This window comes from Lissotriton vulgaris, chromosome 11 (assembly GCF_964263255.1).
Source record: "Lissotriton vulgaris chromosome 11, aLisVul1.2, whole genome shotgun sequence".
Classification (NCBI taxonomy): domain Eukaryota; kingdom Metazoa; phylum Chordata; class Amphibia; order Caudata; family Salamandridae; genus Lissotriton; species Lissotriton vulgaris.
In genome coordinates, this window is record NC_141699.1 from 252,204,387 (window position 1) to 252,222,146 (window position 17,760).

At 46.1% G+C, this 17,760-nt stretch overlaps 1 protein-coding gene across 3 annotated transcripts in view; it reads right to left on the bottom strand.

Moving 5' to 3' along the window:
* Nucleotides 1–17,760, bottom strand: part of MORC2 (MORC family CW-type zinc finger 2) — a 322,812-nt gene that overhangs the window by 216,710 nt on the left and 88,342 nt on the right. For all 3 annotated transcript variants that reach the window (XM_086943169.1, XM_086943168.1, XM_086943171.1), the window contains exon 9: nucleotides 421–532. In XM_086943169.1, the coding sequence (XP_086799295.1) occupies nucleotides 421–532 (112 nt within the window). The remainder of the gene's footprint in view (nucleotides 1–420; nucleotides 533–17,760) is intronic.

Consider the following 17,760-nt stretch of genomic DNA (forward strand, 5'->3'; position numbering starts at 1 on the left):
GCACATGCATGCCCTTAGGGCATGGTTGTGCACCACATGTGCACCCATGCTTATTTCAGGGGTGCAACAGGGTGTCCTGTGGACACACCTGCACCCTTGAAATTGCATTCTCAATTTGCGATTCGCTAATTGCTAATCGCAAATTGAGAAGGTCTTCCCATTCTTTCCTATGGGCCTCTAGGCCCATAGGAATGAATGGGGAGGTATTCCTTAATTGTGAATCGCAATTTGCGATTCGCAATCAAGGAATATGTAGGATTCCCAACATTTATTGTAAATCCTACATACATAGCATTTTGCGATTCTCAATTAGAGATTCTCAAAAAATCGCTATTTGAGAATCGCAAAATGACTTCTTCATACATGTGGCCCAAAGCTCATAAATTCATTATCTTCACCATGCCTTTCTGGCACACTTACGTTCCCTCTGGTGGGGTTTCTGCCATCTGAATGTCTTTGGGATCAGTAGTAAAATCCAGCTCTGGCTCCCCAGTGTCCATTAATTTCAGGTTGAAGATCACAACCAGCGTTCCTGTATTCAACAAGCAAAACCATAAATGCAAACATACATAAAACAGAAAGGTAACACTGTAAAATGTGAAAATGTGCAGCACTCTTGCTCCTGCAATTGGAGTTCAGTAATATACCCAAGTCAGAAGTCAAAATGACCTTGTTAATTCTTATTGTCATTTTTACTGTCGCACTTTTATGGATACATTGTCTATCCGAATAAAGTTTGTAAGCTGAACTGACCTTGGTCACCATTACCTAAAAAGTCCTGCAATCCTGATTATTGCTGCTGTAGACCACTGTTCCTATGGTGGTAATGTAGGGAGCCCACAACTCCCAATATAATTTGATAGAGTTCACTCCAGATACCCGCAACGGCTCATTGAAATATCAATAGCGCCTGCTGGACCCAACTAAAAAAGCCAGTAGAAACAAACCAGATTCAAATCTTGACAGTATGTAACCGATCATATTTCTAAAGTTTGTTGCACTAGAGGTCCTGTGTATTCCAGGCACCGGGCTTTAAAACGTGAAAATAAATGCCTGTGGAGAGCACCATGTAGTACAAGGCACATCACTCTGCAAGGAAAAAGGCCCAATAAAGCTACACCTAGTCAAAGTGGACATCAAGCAATCCCAAACTTGGTTCACAGTGACGAAAATACAATACTTATCGGTTTTGAAACCTGACACATGATATGGTTCATAGGATGTACGGCGTCATTAATCTAAGTCAGAAAAGTTTTAACTTTTTGTTAAACTTTTTACTGAGGGTACATCTGCAGTGAAAGCCCTTAATCATAATTAATTTTAGACTAAAAACATGAGGTGGAAAATCTCTCATGGTATGAGGCACCATGGCATCGAATCAATTGCTAATGCAGCTCGGATTTATAAACATGAAATGTGCTTTCAAAAAGACACTGAAGACGTGGTTGTTTCAGGCCTCTAATGCACTTTGCCATTCCCTCATCTAAACTTCAATTTCCTGGCTATGATGAAAGTTCACACTGCTGTTTAGTATTAATGCCAGGATGCTCAAGTGTTTTGAGTGACAGAGCGATCTATAAATATTCATTCATTCATTCATAATGACCAGTGGATTACATGTGAATCTATAATAATTCAGGAAACTCAGCCAATGCTATAGTAACTGTTTAATTTTGGTGCATCTATCTCTTATAGAGTAATATGGGTGCAATGCATAACAACTAGGAGCCTTACTTACATTATAGTTAAAAGTTACAGATGTCTTAAATAAATTCTTAAACAGCTCACCCCCTTTGTGTATTTCTTCTCGGATCTATTTCAATATAGCAGTGTTTCTAAATGGATGAACAGAGATCCAAAGTTACCAACTCTGCAAATATCCTTTCGAGACACATGCCCTAAAAAAGCAACCATAGTTCCTCATGTTTGTGTCCTTCTTTTAAAGCCTTTTTATAAGTATGCACTTGACAATTATGTTGGTAATGCCGGTTAACTTATTTGCATGTCCTTAGGAGCCAAATTACTGCTTCTACTTCCTAAACCCTTTATTAATGTCTAGAACGTTCTTTAATGACCTTCAAACACTTAACCTATGAAAAAATGTTTGATGATATGTTTGTCAATCTTTGAAGAAGCTGAAGTTCAATAATGAGAAAAATAGAAATTACATTTGGAAATTGAATGACCTCACTCACAAATGTTTGATTTTGCAGTTTTATCTAGCATATACTAGTCAAGTCTAGAAAATGGCCTCTCAGCATATCTACCACCTCATTCCCTTTACCATAAGACTTGCTCCTCTGCACGCATAAGTGAACTTGCCAGGACCCAATGAAATGTCTCCCGTGGTTATTTGGACAGAGAGTCATGGAGAATGGTTTTATCCCCGTTTCACAATATAAAATAATATTTTATTGTCTGTCCACAATAGATCTCAAAAGCCTTGCTTTGCATTATGGTCCAAAAAGATGTTAATGCTATCTAAGGTGTCTTAAGTTTCAAAAACATGTAAGTGTAACTTTAAACTCTGTTTGTCCAGCTATCTCAAGCGTTTCAAGTTTATTATTTAGTTAATTAAAACCGTAGTGACGCTGAGATAATGAGAAAGATAAAAACCATGGTTTGAATGCGGTCAATTTGTTACTACTGCCAAGGTATGATAAAAACAATAAAACCGACTGGAACATCGTAAGACAATAACACAGTAGTAATGCAATCACAAGAAGGTCATAACAAGCAGATTCCGTAAAGTGACTGTGAGAAAGTGCCATCTTTCTTGCCTTGGTATGCCCCCACTTTTTTTCTGAAATGCAGATGTACTTTGACTGAGTGTGCCCTGGGTCCCTGCCAACCAGGTACCCAGGGCCTTCCCTACAAAGAAAAGCTATGCTGAAACAAAACACCCAATTGGCATCTCTGGCCACCTGTCAGCCCCTAGTAAATGGTACCCTAGGTACCCAGGGCATGGTGACCAGAGAAGACCTCTGAGGGCTGCAGCACTTATTGTGCCACCCTCAGGGACCCTGTACCCTGGCACCCACACACTGCCATTGCAGGCTGAGTGCCTAAGTACAGAACTAAAGCAAGAGTCGACATGGCACACATCCTTGTGTGCCATGCCCACAGAACCCACTGCCCTGGCATAGTTCAGTCACCCCTCTAGCTGGGTGCTCTATGCCAGAGGTGAGGGCACCGGGGCATGAGCCCTGTGCCCCTACAGTACCCAGGGCCATTCCTGGGCACTGTAAGTGCAGTGATGCCATTTAAGAGTATATGGTGCTGGGAGGTTGTCAATACGAACTCCACAGCACCATAATGGCTAAACTGAACTTCGGGCCCCAGGATGCCAGTGTGGGATTTAATGTAAAATGCACGAGAGGGCATCTTAGAGATGCCCTCCAAAACCCGAAATTACAATCCACGTCTGGGATGAGTGGCTGCAGAGGCTGCCACACACCAGACATGTGGCTGGACCCCTGGGTGGAGAGCCCCCCCGCTCTCCTGGGCCTGCAACAATGCACATCCTGGGCAAGGTGATATGTCTCCCCCCCCTCTCCCCCCCCCTCAGGATGGACAGGGGAAGCTTCAAAGGCATACTGCCTCTGAGAGCTTCCCCAGACCATTTGCTGTACCCAGCAACCAGCCCCCCCCCCGGCCTACCCCCACCCTGGCGGGAAGACTGGCGGGAAAAACTACGTCAGGAAGGGGGGTGTGCCAACCTGTGCCAACTCCATCCCTCAGGTGGAGGAGGCGAGGTGAAGCACGACCCCGGCCATCTTGTAGATGGGGAGTCCTGCCCAATCCCAGCTAGGCTCCTGCCCCCCTCCCACAGAAGAGGAGCTGGCTAGGGGGTGTGCTCACCCCAGGACAGGGACCTATTGGTCCCTGCCCTTGCCCCACCTGTAACGCCCCTAAATTCAGTATTCAGGGGCTCCCTGAACCTCCCTTCCTGAGATCCCGATATCAAAAAGAAGAAAGAAGATCAAAAAGAAGAAAGAAGATCAAGAAGAAGACCCGCCGTGCAGCTGCTAACAACAGGACAACAACAACTGACTTGGCCCCAGCCCTACCGGCCTGTTGATCCTGGAACCTGCTCCTGCCTAACCCCGGCGACCTCCGCGGACAGCAACCTTGGGACACCCAGAGGACCTGCCTGCCTTGACCCTCTCGACGATTGGGACTCCCATCAGCAGAGGCTCTGCTGCAACAACCCACCTGGTGCCCACCAGGAAGCTCCGGACCAGCCCACTCTGCACCAGCCGAGCCCGGGCCGGGCCAACCGAACCAAGACCACGAGGACGTCCCCCCGACAAATGGGACCCGAAGTTCAGTGCCCAAAGACCCTCCTCGACAAACCAGCCGACGCCTGCAGACTCAGAACCAGGGGCCACCCAAACCCCGACCAGCAGAGGGTAAGCTTTTCCGACACCCAAAGACACCCATGCACCAGGCGCCCTACAGCCCCCTGTGCCTCCCTATGGGGTACCGACCTGTGCTCCAACATCCCAACTTACCTCTCGAAGTGCTGGTCGCCCCTGGAGAGTCACCGTCCCCGAGCCTGCAGCCTTTGTTCCTTTTGCAAGATCCTCATTGGATAACATTGAGCGCCCGACGGCTCAAAAGCACCCTGCACCCAGCCGCCCGAGTGCCGCTGGCTGTGACCTCTTTGCCCAATCCTATTTCCCCCCCTTGCCCAGAGCAAGTGACCAGGAGCCCAGCTCCCAGAGCCGCGTGGCCTGCTAGCCAGCAGCCACCAACCGAAGGCCCCCTTTCCCTCATTGGATAACATTGGGCCTACCTACCCCTGCACCCGGCCGCCACTGCGCCTGAACTAACTGTATTCACCTGACCCTGGGGGACCCCTGAGTCTATGCCCAGAACCCTAACTTCACCAACCAAGTACTCACCTGGAAACCGGTAATTAACTTACCTGCCATTGGATAACATTGACCCATTTTTGACTCAAAATTTTTTGAAGTGTGAAGTTTTGAAAACTGAAAATATTCCTATAAAATCAGCCAAAACCCGAATTCGAAAATACTCACATGTGATCAGGAGAGAGGCCAGTACTGTACCTTTCAGCCCAGTACTGAACCGCAAAAGTAATCCCTAGCGGGGTTACTAGTAACCTGTATTTTCTCCATAGGAACCCATTGTCTGCTTTCTACGAAATTTCTTCTAAATGTCTACTTTTGAAAACTGCAAATATTCTTTAAAAATCGTACGACATACTGAAACGCAATTACCTACCTGTTTTGAGTTAAGCCCCAGTGCTGGCCCTAGACTAGTGCTGGGTTACAAAAGTAACGCGATCATACTTTATCTGTAACCTGAATTTCCTCCCATTGATTAACATTGTGAGAATCACCTCGAAAAGTTTTTAAGTGTGAACTTTTAAAACAGCTTTATATTCAGGAAAAATCATCACTGTAACAAACGTTTTTGATAATCTGGTTTCAGCTTAGACCCCAGGACTGAATCCAAGATCTAGTCCTGGAACTACCAAAGTAATCCATAAAGTAATCAACTGTACTTTCCTATGAAAACCCATTGAGCTCAATGCTAGATTGTGTTTCAAAACTGTATTGCTATTCGCTAACCTGTGATTATTGTGTACAAACTTATTGCTCCTCTGCAAAGTATTTACCTGAGAGTACTCGTATCTCGAAAAGTATATTTTTATAATTGTTGCTTCTAAAAATAAAACAACTATATCTAAGGATATAATAACAATTGGCCTGGAGTTCAGTTCTTGAGTGTGTGAAACCTTTTGCTGACGGAGTGTGTACAACAAATGCTTTACACTGTCCTCTGGTACTGCCTTACTGCTCGACCAAGCTACCACTTTGGAGAATAAGGTCAGTTCTGACTTTAACCTCGGTTAAACCTTTGGGGTTTGTGGACTCTATACACACTGTACTGCCTTATTGTCCAGTATATATAGAGCCACTTTCTCACAGTGACACACGACATAATGATAGAGATAAAATCCACAGTTTAGGTGCCATCAATTCGTCATCACAACCAAGCTAGTTTAAGTAAGAATCCAATTCATTGTCAAAAAGAATTATAGATTATTGCATGCAGATATAAAATACTAATAAGCAGAATAGAGTGTGCTGTAAACATCGCTCATGTATACACAGCCAATTGTCCCCAATTTCTCTTTGGTTATCAGGTCTTGGTAGTCTGTATTGCTTTTACATATAGCTGTAGGTATTTGATCAGTTTACAGTTCAGTTGGGGATCTGACAAGACAAGGCTTTGTATTATTGCAGCCCAACAAATGTGTATGTTATGTTATGTTATGTTAATTGTTTTTATACCGCGCACAGATGCCCCAGCAAAGGGGCGTCCTGGCGCAATAAGAGGGTGAACACAACACAGCATTAAGAAGAGACTCAATCAAGAATTTTAAGCGAAGAGAAAAGTTTTAATGGCCCGTCTAAACTAGAGATGATCATCCAGTGCTCGAATCTCAGCGGGAAGGGAGTTCCACAACTTCGCGGCCACTACTCGAAAGGGGCGGCCGCCAATTCGACTCAGCCTGAAGCGTGGGACTACCGGCAGATTCTGACCCATCGATCTCAAGGAACGTGCAGGAACATAAGGGGTCAAAAGGTTCGCCAAGATTTGAGGAGCCCTGCCTTTTAAGATTTTAAAATCCAGGCATAGCACCTTAAATTTGATCCTCTGGACGACGGGCAGCCAGTGGAGCGATTGCCGTGTACTGGAGACCGAACATCGCCTAGGCAGACCCACCACCACTCTGGCTGCAGCATTTTGCACTCGCTGCAGCCGTGTGAGTTCAGCCTGGTTAATTCCGGCGAGCAGTGCACTGGCATAATCTAGCCTCGATAATACTGAGGCCTGAACCACTAGCTGTCTGGTGGGGGCGTCGAAAAAATTGAGTATTGGACGGAGGCCCCTAATAATACCATAGCAAGAGGCTGCCACTCTCTTGGTATGGTTCGTAAAACTAAGTGTCGGGTCCAACCATACCCCAAGATTTTTTATTTCCAATGCAGGGGAAGGGGTCACTCCCAATTCCGAAGGCCACCAGTTGTCATTCCACCATTCTGCCTGCTTTCCTACTACCATGACCTCTGTCTTCTTAGTATTCAATTGGAGACAGTTCAGATTCATCCAATTGGCCACGGCACGTATACCCTCACAAAACCCGAGGGCCTCCACATCAGAGTCCCCACTCAACGTGACCGCCAGCTGCGTGTCATCCGCGTACGAGACCATTGTCAGGCCCCAACGCTTGACTACCGCAGCCAGCGGTCTAACGTACAAGTTGAATAAGGTGGGGCTCAACGATGATCCCTGTAGGACCCCCAGTGTCAGTGGGTACGAAGCAGATTTACCAGGTGGAATAGCGACCTGGAATGATCTATCGGTGAGGAAAGACCGGAACCAACACAAGGCGGCCCCTCTAACTCCTGCTTCTTCAAGCCGCTGCAAAAGGATCCCGTGAGAAACCGTGTCGAACGCGGCACTCAGATCTAATAAAAGGAGTGCCGCTGTCCGACCGGCATCCAGCACGGAGCGCAGATGTTCAGCCATAAACAGCAAGGCAGTTTCTGTGCTGTGGCCCGCACGGAACACATTTTGGGTAGGGTCTAAGATGTTGGCTTTAGCGAGAGGGTCAGCTAATATCCCATTCACATGGGCCTCGGCAATTTTAGTAGCCCAAGGCAGCAGTGAAATGAGGCGGTAGTTCTCGGGTTTTGAAGGGTCTAAGATAGCCTTCTTTAAGATGGGTGTGACTACCGCCTGTTTCCACCTCGTGGGCACTATCCCTGAGCCCAGCGACAGGTTGATTAGGGCTAGCAAGGAGTTACGATATGCCGGCTGCATGTTCCTGAACTGAGCAGGTTTAAGTGGGTCCGCAAGGGATCCCGATTTAATTTTCTGGCTCAGTAGATCGAACGCCTCCTCAGACAGAGGGGGCAGCAAGTCCAAAACCACATCATCACCCGTAGGGAAGCCAATTGAGTCAGAGTTTTGCAGGTGGGTCGGGAAAGTGCGATAAATTGCTTGCACCTATGGTATGTCGAGTGAGGTCGTTTTCCATGGCCATCCATAAGGCGTTGTTTAATGGTCAGCTTTCTTTGTTCGATCTTATTTTGTACCAGCTTTTTATTGAGGTGTACATTCCCTAGCGCCTTTATTGATGAGCCCAAATTCCAGACAGATTTGTGCTGGGGAGGCATTGTGTGGAAGGCCAAAAACACCCTTGAAAGCTTTAACATGCAGACTATTCACAAGGGTGGCATCCTTTCTGTGCAGAGAGACACATCGCACTATCAGTAGCAGTTTGGCCACAATTACTGATAGTAATGTCTCAAAAGATGGTCCATCTAGTTTCATAGCAATGGTGCAGGATGTAAATGTCAGGGTGTGTTCTTTTGCGGTCATATATTGCATTTGATCCTGATAATTTGCTGTGCTACCAATGTGGTCACCCAGATACTTATATCAATTTACCTCCTCTAATGTTGCGTCCAGTCGGATCTTAAGTTGTGGACCCAGTCAGTTAGTAATAATCAAGGTTTTGATTTTGGCTGTAATGATTTCAAGCTGATTATCCTTTGTGTAGTAGATCAGTTCAGTCACTAATCTTTGCAGCTCCACTGTTGTTAAGCTGAGTATTTTGTTAAGCTGAGTACGACGACATCATTCGCATATGCTAGATGCAAACAACCTCAGTTCTCTTTCAGATTGTTTATTTCCACATAAGGATTATGTTACTTATCAAGTAAGAATTTGTTCTTGGCATGTTGTGCTGTAGATTCACATGCATTGCATAAGTCTGCCATCTAGTGTTGGGCTTGTATGATTACAAGTTGTTTTTCTTCAAAGAATTCTTTTTGAGTCACAAGACTATGTGACTTCTCCCTTCAGGAACACTGCACATGGGCATTGACTCCATTGTCAGATTGTTTTCCCACTGGCGGGTGAGAAGGGAGTTAGAATCATTGTGAGTTATGTGATGTCCATGCAAGTAATGTAGATTAATGTAAAATACCAACCACACAGGTATCCACAGGGGAGGAGGGAGGGTGCATGGCAATATACAGCACTTCATGCCAAGAACAGATGGTTACTGAGAAAGTAACATAATCCGTCAAGGCATGTGTAAAGCAGTCCATCTTTCAACACAGTGGCTATCCTGAGGGGGTTGTAGTTGTTTGAAATAAGAGTACGTAGTACTGCCTGTACAACATTAGATTGTTGGTATGCTGCCACATCCACACAATAATATTTTGTGAATGTGTGTGGTATGGACCATGTTGCTTCTTTACATATTTCAGCAATATGAATGTTCCCTAAAAATGCTATAGAAGCCCCAATCTTTCGAGACGAGTTGGCTTCAGGAGGAACTGTTGGTTGTCTTTTAGCTTTTGCAGAACATGTTTGGATGCATTTAACTATCCTTCTGGCAAATATATATTTTTTTAAATCGGTTTACCAGTGTGTTGAGTTGAGAAAGCAACATATTTTTGCTTTGCTTTCTGAATGTTTTAATCCTGTCAATATAATACATTAAAGCTCTACGGTATGAAGGGTTTTTTCTCCTACATATTCTGATTGTGGAAAGAACACAGGCAGTTCGATGTATTGATTCATTTGAAAAGGTGAGACAACTTTAGGAAGGAACTTTGGGTTTGCCCTTTTGTCCACCTTGTTTTTGTGCAGTTGGAAGAATGGTTCTTCTAAGGTTAATGCCTAGAGCTCACCAACTCAAAGTGAAGTGATTGCTATTAAGAAAGTAATTTTCACAGATAAATCCTTTGACTGACATAAATGGAATGGCTCAAATGGTGGCCTCATGAGCTGTGTTAATACAACATTTAAATTCCAGGCTGGTGCTGGTGGGAGTTAAGTAAGGAATGTTTTTTTAAGTACCTCTAATGAAAGCCCTAATGACAGATATCTTAAATAAAGATGTATGTTGTCTATTTTGAAGATAGGCTGTTATTGCAGCTAAATGTAGCCTTATAAAAGTGTACCCAAGACCCAATATTTGTAGATGCAAAAGATAAATTAAGTGTTTGTACTTGTACATCAAAAGGATTGCAATTTTGACTTTGACAATAAATAAAAAACCTTTTCCATTTGGCTGCGTAACACTTTTTGGTTGCAGGTTTATGAGCCTCTTTAAGAATATCCATGCATGTTTATGGGAAGTTTGACCAAATTCTATATATTCAGGATCCATATGGTAAGGTTCATTTCCTTTGGTTTGGAATGTCTTATTTCCCCTTGGTTCTGCGTGAGAAGGTCTGGGTGGAGAGGAAGATTCTTATGGGGACCTGTGAAACTTCCTGTGGTGAACCATGGTTGGTGCCACTATTATTAGTGTAGTTGAGGTCTGTCTGAGTTTCCTGACCACAAACTGAAGATGTGGGAGAAGGGGAAAGGTGTATGCAAATATCCCTGACCAGTTTATCGATAGAGCATTGCCCATGGAAAGTGGGTGTGGGACTCTGACTGCGAAGTTTGGGCATTTTGAATGTTCAGGGGTTGCGAACAGGTCCATTTGTGGAACCCCCCATTTGCGAAAGTATGTGGCTAGAGCTTTGTGTCACAGTTCCCATTTGTTGGCTTGTTGCTGCGTACTTCTGAGGTCAACAACTTGATTGCTGGTCCCTGCAATATGTTTTACTATTAGATGAATACTGTAATTTAAAGCTAAACGCCATATTGTCTGTGCTAGGGAATGTATGACGTTACAACGCATACATTTACAACGCATGCCTTTACAATGCAGTTTTACATCGCAAAATCCTTTACAACGCATTCCATTACATCGCATAATACCTTTACAACGCGGATACCATTACAACGCATACCAATACATTGCATTTAAGTTAAGTGTTGGATAGTGTAGGGGTAAAAATTACTATTCAAACTCCTGTGGGTGCAACACTAAGGTAAGTGTTGGACAGTGTAAGGGTACTATGCGTTGTAATGGTATGCGTTGTAATGACATGCATTTCATTTCATTTCAAAATCTTTATTCGGATACAATGAATATCCATAAAAGCACAAATCCAAAAAACACAACATATAATAAAAGTACATAGCTCCCATAAATCGTGGCGAGATTGAATTTATCAAGCATCAACAAATACACCATTCATTTCATTATAGTTAAAAATACAGTATAAAAAGAGATCTCGTAAAGATTTATCTGCGATATAAAAAATTAAATTTAGCAAAGACAGATTTCAGAGGGTACACATTGAGTTAGGAGCACATGCTGCCACTTTCAACAAGCATTAGAAATGCAATAGGTCTCGCAGCATTAGAGTTAGTGCTTTTAGAATTGTTAATGGTTTTTTTTGTAAATCTTTAGCATGAGGTTGAGGGTGAGTGAGGGTGAGGGGTTGAGGGTGAGTGAGGGTGAGGGGTTGAGGGTGAGTGAGGGTGAGGGTGAGGCTGAGGGGTTGAGGGTGAGTGAGGGTGAGGGGTTGAGGGTGAGTGAGGGTGAGGGGTTGAGGGTGAGTGAGGGGTTGAGGGTGAGTGAGGGTGAGTGAGGGGTTGAGGGTGAGTGAGGGTGAGTGAGGGTGAGTGAGGGTGAGTGAGGGTGAGTGAGGGTGAGTGAGGGTGAGTGAGGGTGAGTGAGTGAGGGTGAGTGAGTGAGGGTGAGTGAGTGAGGGTGAGTGAGGGTGAGTGAGGGTGAGTGAGGGTGAGTGAGGGTGAGTGAGGGTGAGTGAGGGTGAGTGAGGGTGAGTGAGGGTGAGGGTGAGGCTGAGGGGTTGAGGGTGAGTGAGGGTGAGGGGTTGAGGGTGAGTGAGGGTGAGGGGTTGAGGGTGAGTGAGGGGTTGAGGGTGAGTGAGGGTGAGTGAGGGGTTGAGGGTGAGTGAGGGTGAGTGAGGGTGAGTGAGGGTGAGTGAGGGTGAGTGAGGGTGAGTGAGGGTGAGTGAGGGTGAGTGAGGGTGAGTGAGGGTGAGTGAGGGTGAGTGAGGGTGAGGGGTTGAGGGTGAGTGAGGGTGAGGGGTTGAGGGTGAGTGAGGGTGAGGGGTTGAGGGTGAGTGAGGGTGAGGGGTTGAGGGTGAGTGAGGGTGAGGGGTTGAGGGTGAGTGAGGGTGAGGGGTTGAGGGTGAGTGAGGGTGAGGGGTTGAGGGTGAGTGAGGGTGAGGGGTTGAGGGTGAGTGAGGGTGAGGGGTTGAGGGTGAGTGAGGGTGAGTGAGGGTGAGGTGTTGAGGGTGAGTGAGTGAGGGTGAGTGAGTGAGGGTGAGGGGTTGAGGGTGAGTGAGGGTGAGGGGTTGAGGGTGAGTGAGGGTGAGTGAGGGTGAGGGGGTGAGGGTGAGTGAGGGTGAGGGGTTGAGGGTGAGGGAGGGTGAGGGGTTGAGGGTGAGGGTGGGTGAGGGTGAGTGAGGGGTTGAGGGTGAGTGAGGGTGAGTGAGGGTGAGGGGTTGAGGGTGAGGGGGTGAGGGTGAGGGGGTGAGGGGTTGAGGGTGAGTGAGGGTGAGGGTGAGGGGTTGAGGGTGAGGGTGAGTGAGGGTGAGAGAGTGAGGGTGAGTGAAAGTGAGGGTGAGTGAGGGGTTGAGGGTTAGGGGTTGAGGGTGAGTGAGGGTGAGGGGTTGAGGGTGAGGGTGGGTGAGGGTGAGTGAGGGTGAGGGAGGGTGAGGGGTTGAGGGTGAGTGAGGGTGAGTGAGGGTGAGGGTGAGAGTGAGGGGGTGAGAGTGAGGGGGTGAGAGTGAGTGGGTGAGAGTGAGTGGGTGAGAGTGAGTGGGTGAGAGTGAGTGGGTGAGAGTGAGTGGGTGAGAGTGAGTGGGTGAGAGTGGGTGGGTGAGAGTGGGTGGGTGAGAGTGGGTGGGTGAGAGTGGGTGTGTGAGAGTGGGTGGGTGGAGTGGGTGGGTGGGTGAGAGTGAGTGGGTGGGTGGGTGTGAGTTTCTGACTAATAAATGAGTCTGGTACAGAATCCAGAGAGTTCTGTACCAAGGAAGCTGGTGGAACATGGTAATGTTGAGAGTTCAAGGCCGCAACAGGTGTTGGCCGCGGGAATGCTGAGGGTTCTATTCTACAGCAGGGGGATGGACATGGTCAACGATGGGACACAGGGACAAGCTTGGCCAGGTGACCGAGCACCATAGCATAGGGGTAACCATTTTGATCGGTGGAATTCTGTACGGAAAGGGGCTGTCGTAGCAGTTGAGTTCTGTAGCACCGCAGGGCGCAGAGCAGTGTTGTGCGCCAGAGGAGTGCACTGGCAACGCCCACCAAGCAAGTTTCGCACACTGGAAGGATAGACATGCTATGCTACTAGCACTGGTGTGAATCGAATGGCTTCATTGCACTGTGGGCAGTCTGGGATGTGTGCTTCCCTCCAATTTTGGGTTTAATGCAGACTATGCTCTGAGCATCATTTGATGCATTTAGGATTTGTGTTCTGCTCGATCCTCAAGACGGTCATGCGTACCATGTAATGAGAAGTTGTACATTGGGAGCAACTAAAGGAGGGCCACTAGTTCAATCAAGGGAACCGGCATCATAGAAGGGCCCTGCAGATCGCAGATGACGGAAGGTAAGAGGGTCCTGGAACAGTGATGGTTACGGCAGCCTAGCGAAGGTATGAAAACAATGCTCATGTAGTCCTAAAGTGACGAGTGTACACGGTCCTGCACCACATGAGGAGTTTAGGCATAACGCTCAAAAGGCAGAGGGGATTCAGCAGAAGGGTTTGCACCAACCTTATTTTAAAGAAAAGAGATTTGCCGAAAACGTGCAGGCGAGGTGCGACACGGCCCGGAAGACGCAAGGAAGAGAGGGGAGGGGGAGGAGAAATGCGACACGGCGGGAGGGGGCGGGCAGGGGAGGGGGCGGAGAGGGGAGAGGTGCGACACGGCAGGAAGACGAAAGAGGGGCTGTCGTAGCAGTTGAGTTCTGTAGCACCGCAGGGCGCAGAGCAGTGTTGTGCCTGGAACAGTGATGGTTACGGCAGCCTAGCGAAGGTATGAAAACAATGCTTATGTAGTCCTAAAGTGACGAGTCTACACGGTCCTGCACCAGAAGGGTTTGCACCAACCTTATTTTAAAGAAAAGAGATTTGCCGAAAACGTGCAGGCGAGGTGCGACACGGCCCGGAAGACGCAAGGAAGAGAGGGGAGGGGGAGGAGAAATGCGACACAGCGGGAGGGGCGGGCAGGGGGCGGAGCGGGGAGAGAATGAATGTTGAAGGCGAGCAAGACTGAGAGGCGGATCTGTAAGTTAAAACAAGCTTCTCAGCAGTGGCCGCAGGCTGCCAGTGGGAGGGAACGAGCGAACATATGGCGAGCGGCGGGAAGGGGAAGGGGCGGAACAGGGGAGGGGGCGGAACGGGGGAGGGGGCGGAGAGGGGACATGCACGCGCCCGTGACTTTTAAGGTCAATGCGCATGCGCATAAGCTTAATGCGCATGCGCATTGACCTTAAAAGTCACGGGCACTGCAAGGAATCGCCACGATTCCTTGCAGTGCAGATAAAGTGTGGATAACTCGCTATAGTCTCGCCTTGCTCGATGCGCATGCGCATCGACAGGCGAGACCTAAAAAGGAACCTACTCGGAAGGTTAACTCCTCGTCTTCCAAAGTAACAATATACCTATAGGCTACAATCAATTGAGGGTATAGTCTTGAAAAATGGCATCAAAAACTGTTTTGTGTATTTTAAATAAAAGCTACAAGAAAATAAAAAGTGCAACATTGTTTGTTTACACGGGGCATTACAGGGACAGGGAAGTTGATCAAGATTGGAGTTGAACCCCAATGGGAAACAAAGCAGAAATGTCATAGTGTCAACCCTTAGTCGAAAGAGCAGACCCCTCTCCCATCGGTCAATCGGTCTTAAGAGATATCTACATGGTAAATGGGAGGTATTCTCGTTTGTCATATTTCTGGCGACTGAAGATTTCCATACCTCCGTTTCATATCTAGTTTTGATATAAACGGCATGAAGTGCCTTCTGTAAACTTTTCTTACTTATGCCATCTGAGTCGGTCATATTTAAAAAATATCCGCTCAAGATTTACACTGATCAGCCTCTTCCCAACAGTGTATTTCCCATCCCTTATCACAACTAAGGCAGTCTTTTAATATTTCCCTTGTTAACTACGCTGCGGGGTTCTTCCAAAAATATAGCAAGACAGGCCTTAACATGCAATGTAATGGCTGCGTTGAAGTGACATGCGTTGTGAAGGATGTTGCGATGTAATGACTGCTTTGTAAATGTAGTGCGATGTAATGACTGCTTGTAAAGGATTTTACCCGTACTAGGTGTGATAGCTGAAGAGTGTGCCCCCCTCGGTTTTGTGAATAATACATTGTTGTCATATTGTTCATTCGGATTAGGACAACCTTGTTCTGTAGGTAAGTTAGTGAACAGCTTGAAGCGATAGGCAGCTGATATGGAGGCGTTGTTTATGCCATGTCCTTTGGATGGTCAGATGTTGAATGTGATCTTCCCAACCTGCAAGAGAGGCATCAGCAAGAATGGCTTTGGGAACTGGGTCCAGAAATGGCCACACTTTGGATAGGGCTAGCAGGTTCCACCAATGCAGAGAGTGATGTGAGCGGCTGTCTATCAACATTTAATTAAATTTAATTTAAGTACCCAAATTCTATAACTTCAGGAGCAGGAAGGTTCATTTCCTTGGGATTATAAGGTCTTATTTCTCCATGTTTCTGCGTGAGAAAACATCTGGGTGGAAAGGAAGCTTATGGGGTACCTGTGAAAGTTCCAATGGTGAACCATGGTTGTAACAGACCCTGTGACTAAGTCCATTGATGTGAGAGGCATTCTTGTAGTGGTCTCATATGTAGGCGGGAATGTGGAACTATCGTTATGCAGAATGCCATATGCTTAGAAGTCTTGGCACTAATTTGACTGGGGTTTGTACTCCAGTCGGAAATTGTTGTGCTAAATATTGAATGTTTTGAATCCTGACTGAATTTGTAAATGCTAATGCTAGGTGAGTATTGAGAATGGCCCCCCAAGTATGGTTGTATTTGAGCTGGTTGCAAATGAAATTTTTGCAGGTTGACTGTAAACCCTATCTGATATAGAGTTTTGGGAGTACGTTGGCTGCAGAGACTTGGGCTGTTTGTCTTTAGAAGCCGAATGTCTAGGTAAGCGAAGACAAATAATTTCCCTTCAAGTTTGTGCTGCTACTAGTGATGGGCATTTGGTGAAGACCGATTTGAGCTGTGGTGACTCTGAACGGAAGCATTTGAACTGATGTTTTCCTTGGAATAGAAAAAGTAAGTATTTTCGATGTGCTAAGTGAATGGATATATGAAAGTACGCATCTTTGAGGTCTGGTGTGGACATGCAATCTCCCTGCTGAAGTAATAGTATAACCTCCTGAAGTCTGACCATGTGAAAGTGTTCTGACAAAATGTAATGATTTGATACTCTGAGGTCCAGGTTGGGTCAGAGTGAGCCGTTTTGGGGGGATTGAGGAAGTATAGGGAATATAGTTCCTTGCTCTATTGTTCCTTTTATTAAAAGAGCTGCTATCTCTTGTTTGAGTAGAGCTCAGTGCTGAACCGAGAGGTTGTGTTTGTGTGGTGGGATGTTTGGAGGGGTGTTGAGGAGCTCCAGGCAATAACCATGTTGGATAATGTCCAACACCCATGAATCTATGGTAATGCCCCTCCATTGCGGTAGAAAAAAATTAAGACATTTCTATATAGGTGTTAAATGTTATGGAGAACGTGATTGAAGTAATTGTTGTTATTGGGTGTGCGGGAGGAACTTCCACGACCATGCCCTTTCAAATTGTTCCCCCTATATGATCCACTGTAGAAACCTCTAAAAGGAGAGGATTAAGTTTGATTTTTGTAGGAGGTTGCTGATGTTTCAGTAGCAGCAGACCTAGCGCCTTGTCAAAATGAGAAGCGGCGTAAGGAACCACGGAAGGTGTTGTTTTTAAGCACCCCCTTTAATTTTATAACATCTGTGCCCTTCTAGATTTTTTCGAGGGCTGTGTCAACATGAGGACCAAAGAAGTGTTGCTTATTAAAAGGTCAATTAAGGACAGCTTGTTGGACTTCTGGTTTAACACCTAGCAATCGAAGCCAAGCGTGTCTACGAAGTACAATGCTGGTAGTTATACATGTAAAGGAGTTGTTGGTAATTTGTTTTCCTCCAGCAACTAACTTCTGTCCTTTCTTTTTATACTCTTGTGAGAGATTTTGAAGGAGCCCCTCCATCTCATCCCAGTGTGCTCTATCGCAGCAAGCTAATATAGCTTGCCTATTAGCGATTTTCCATTGGTTTGCTGATTGCGCAGCAACACTTTTTGCCTGAGGCCCCAAATAATTTTGACTCCTTATCTGGTGGAGGAGCATCCCCAGTGGTTTGGGAATTTGCTATTTTCCTAGCATTTGCTACAAAAGAGTCTGGTGTTAATTGACCTCTGAGGTATATAGGGTGTGATGGTGCAGCCTTGTACTTTTTGTCTATTGTGGGAGTGATAATGCGCGCTTTAACTGAGTCTTTCAAATGTTATCGCCATGACAGAGAACCTCTTATAGCATTGGTACAGTATGTGGAAACCTAAGAACTTTAATCTTTCTGTTTGTTTACGCTCTTGAAGGTGTCGCAACTTTTACTATGTTACAGTAGTCAAGCCTGGTCACTACTACGACTCCTATCAATTTCACGAAGGAAGAAAAAGATGCAGTCTGGAGTATCTTGGACACCAGTGTCCAATCCTGGAGCAACTACAGTACCATTGTGTGGTTAAAGGTGTCACACAGAGAG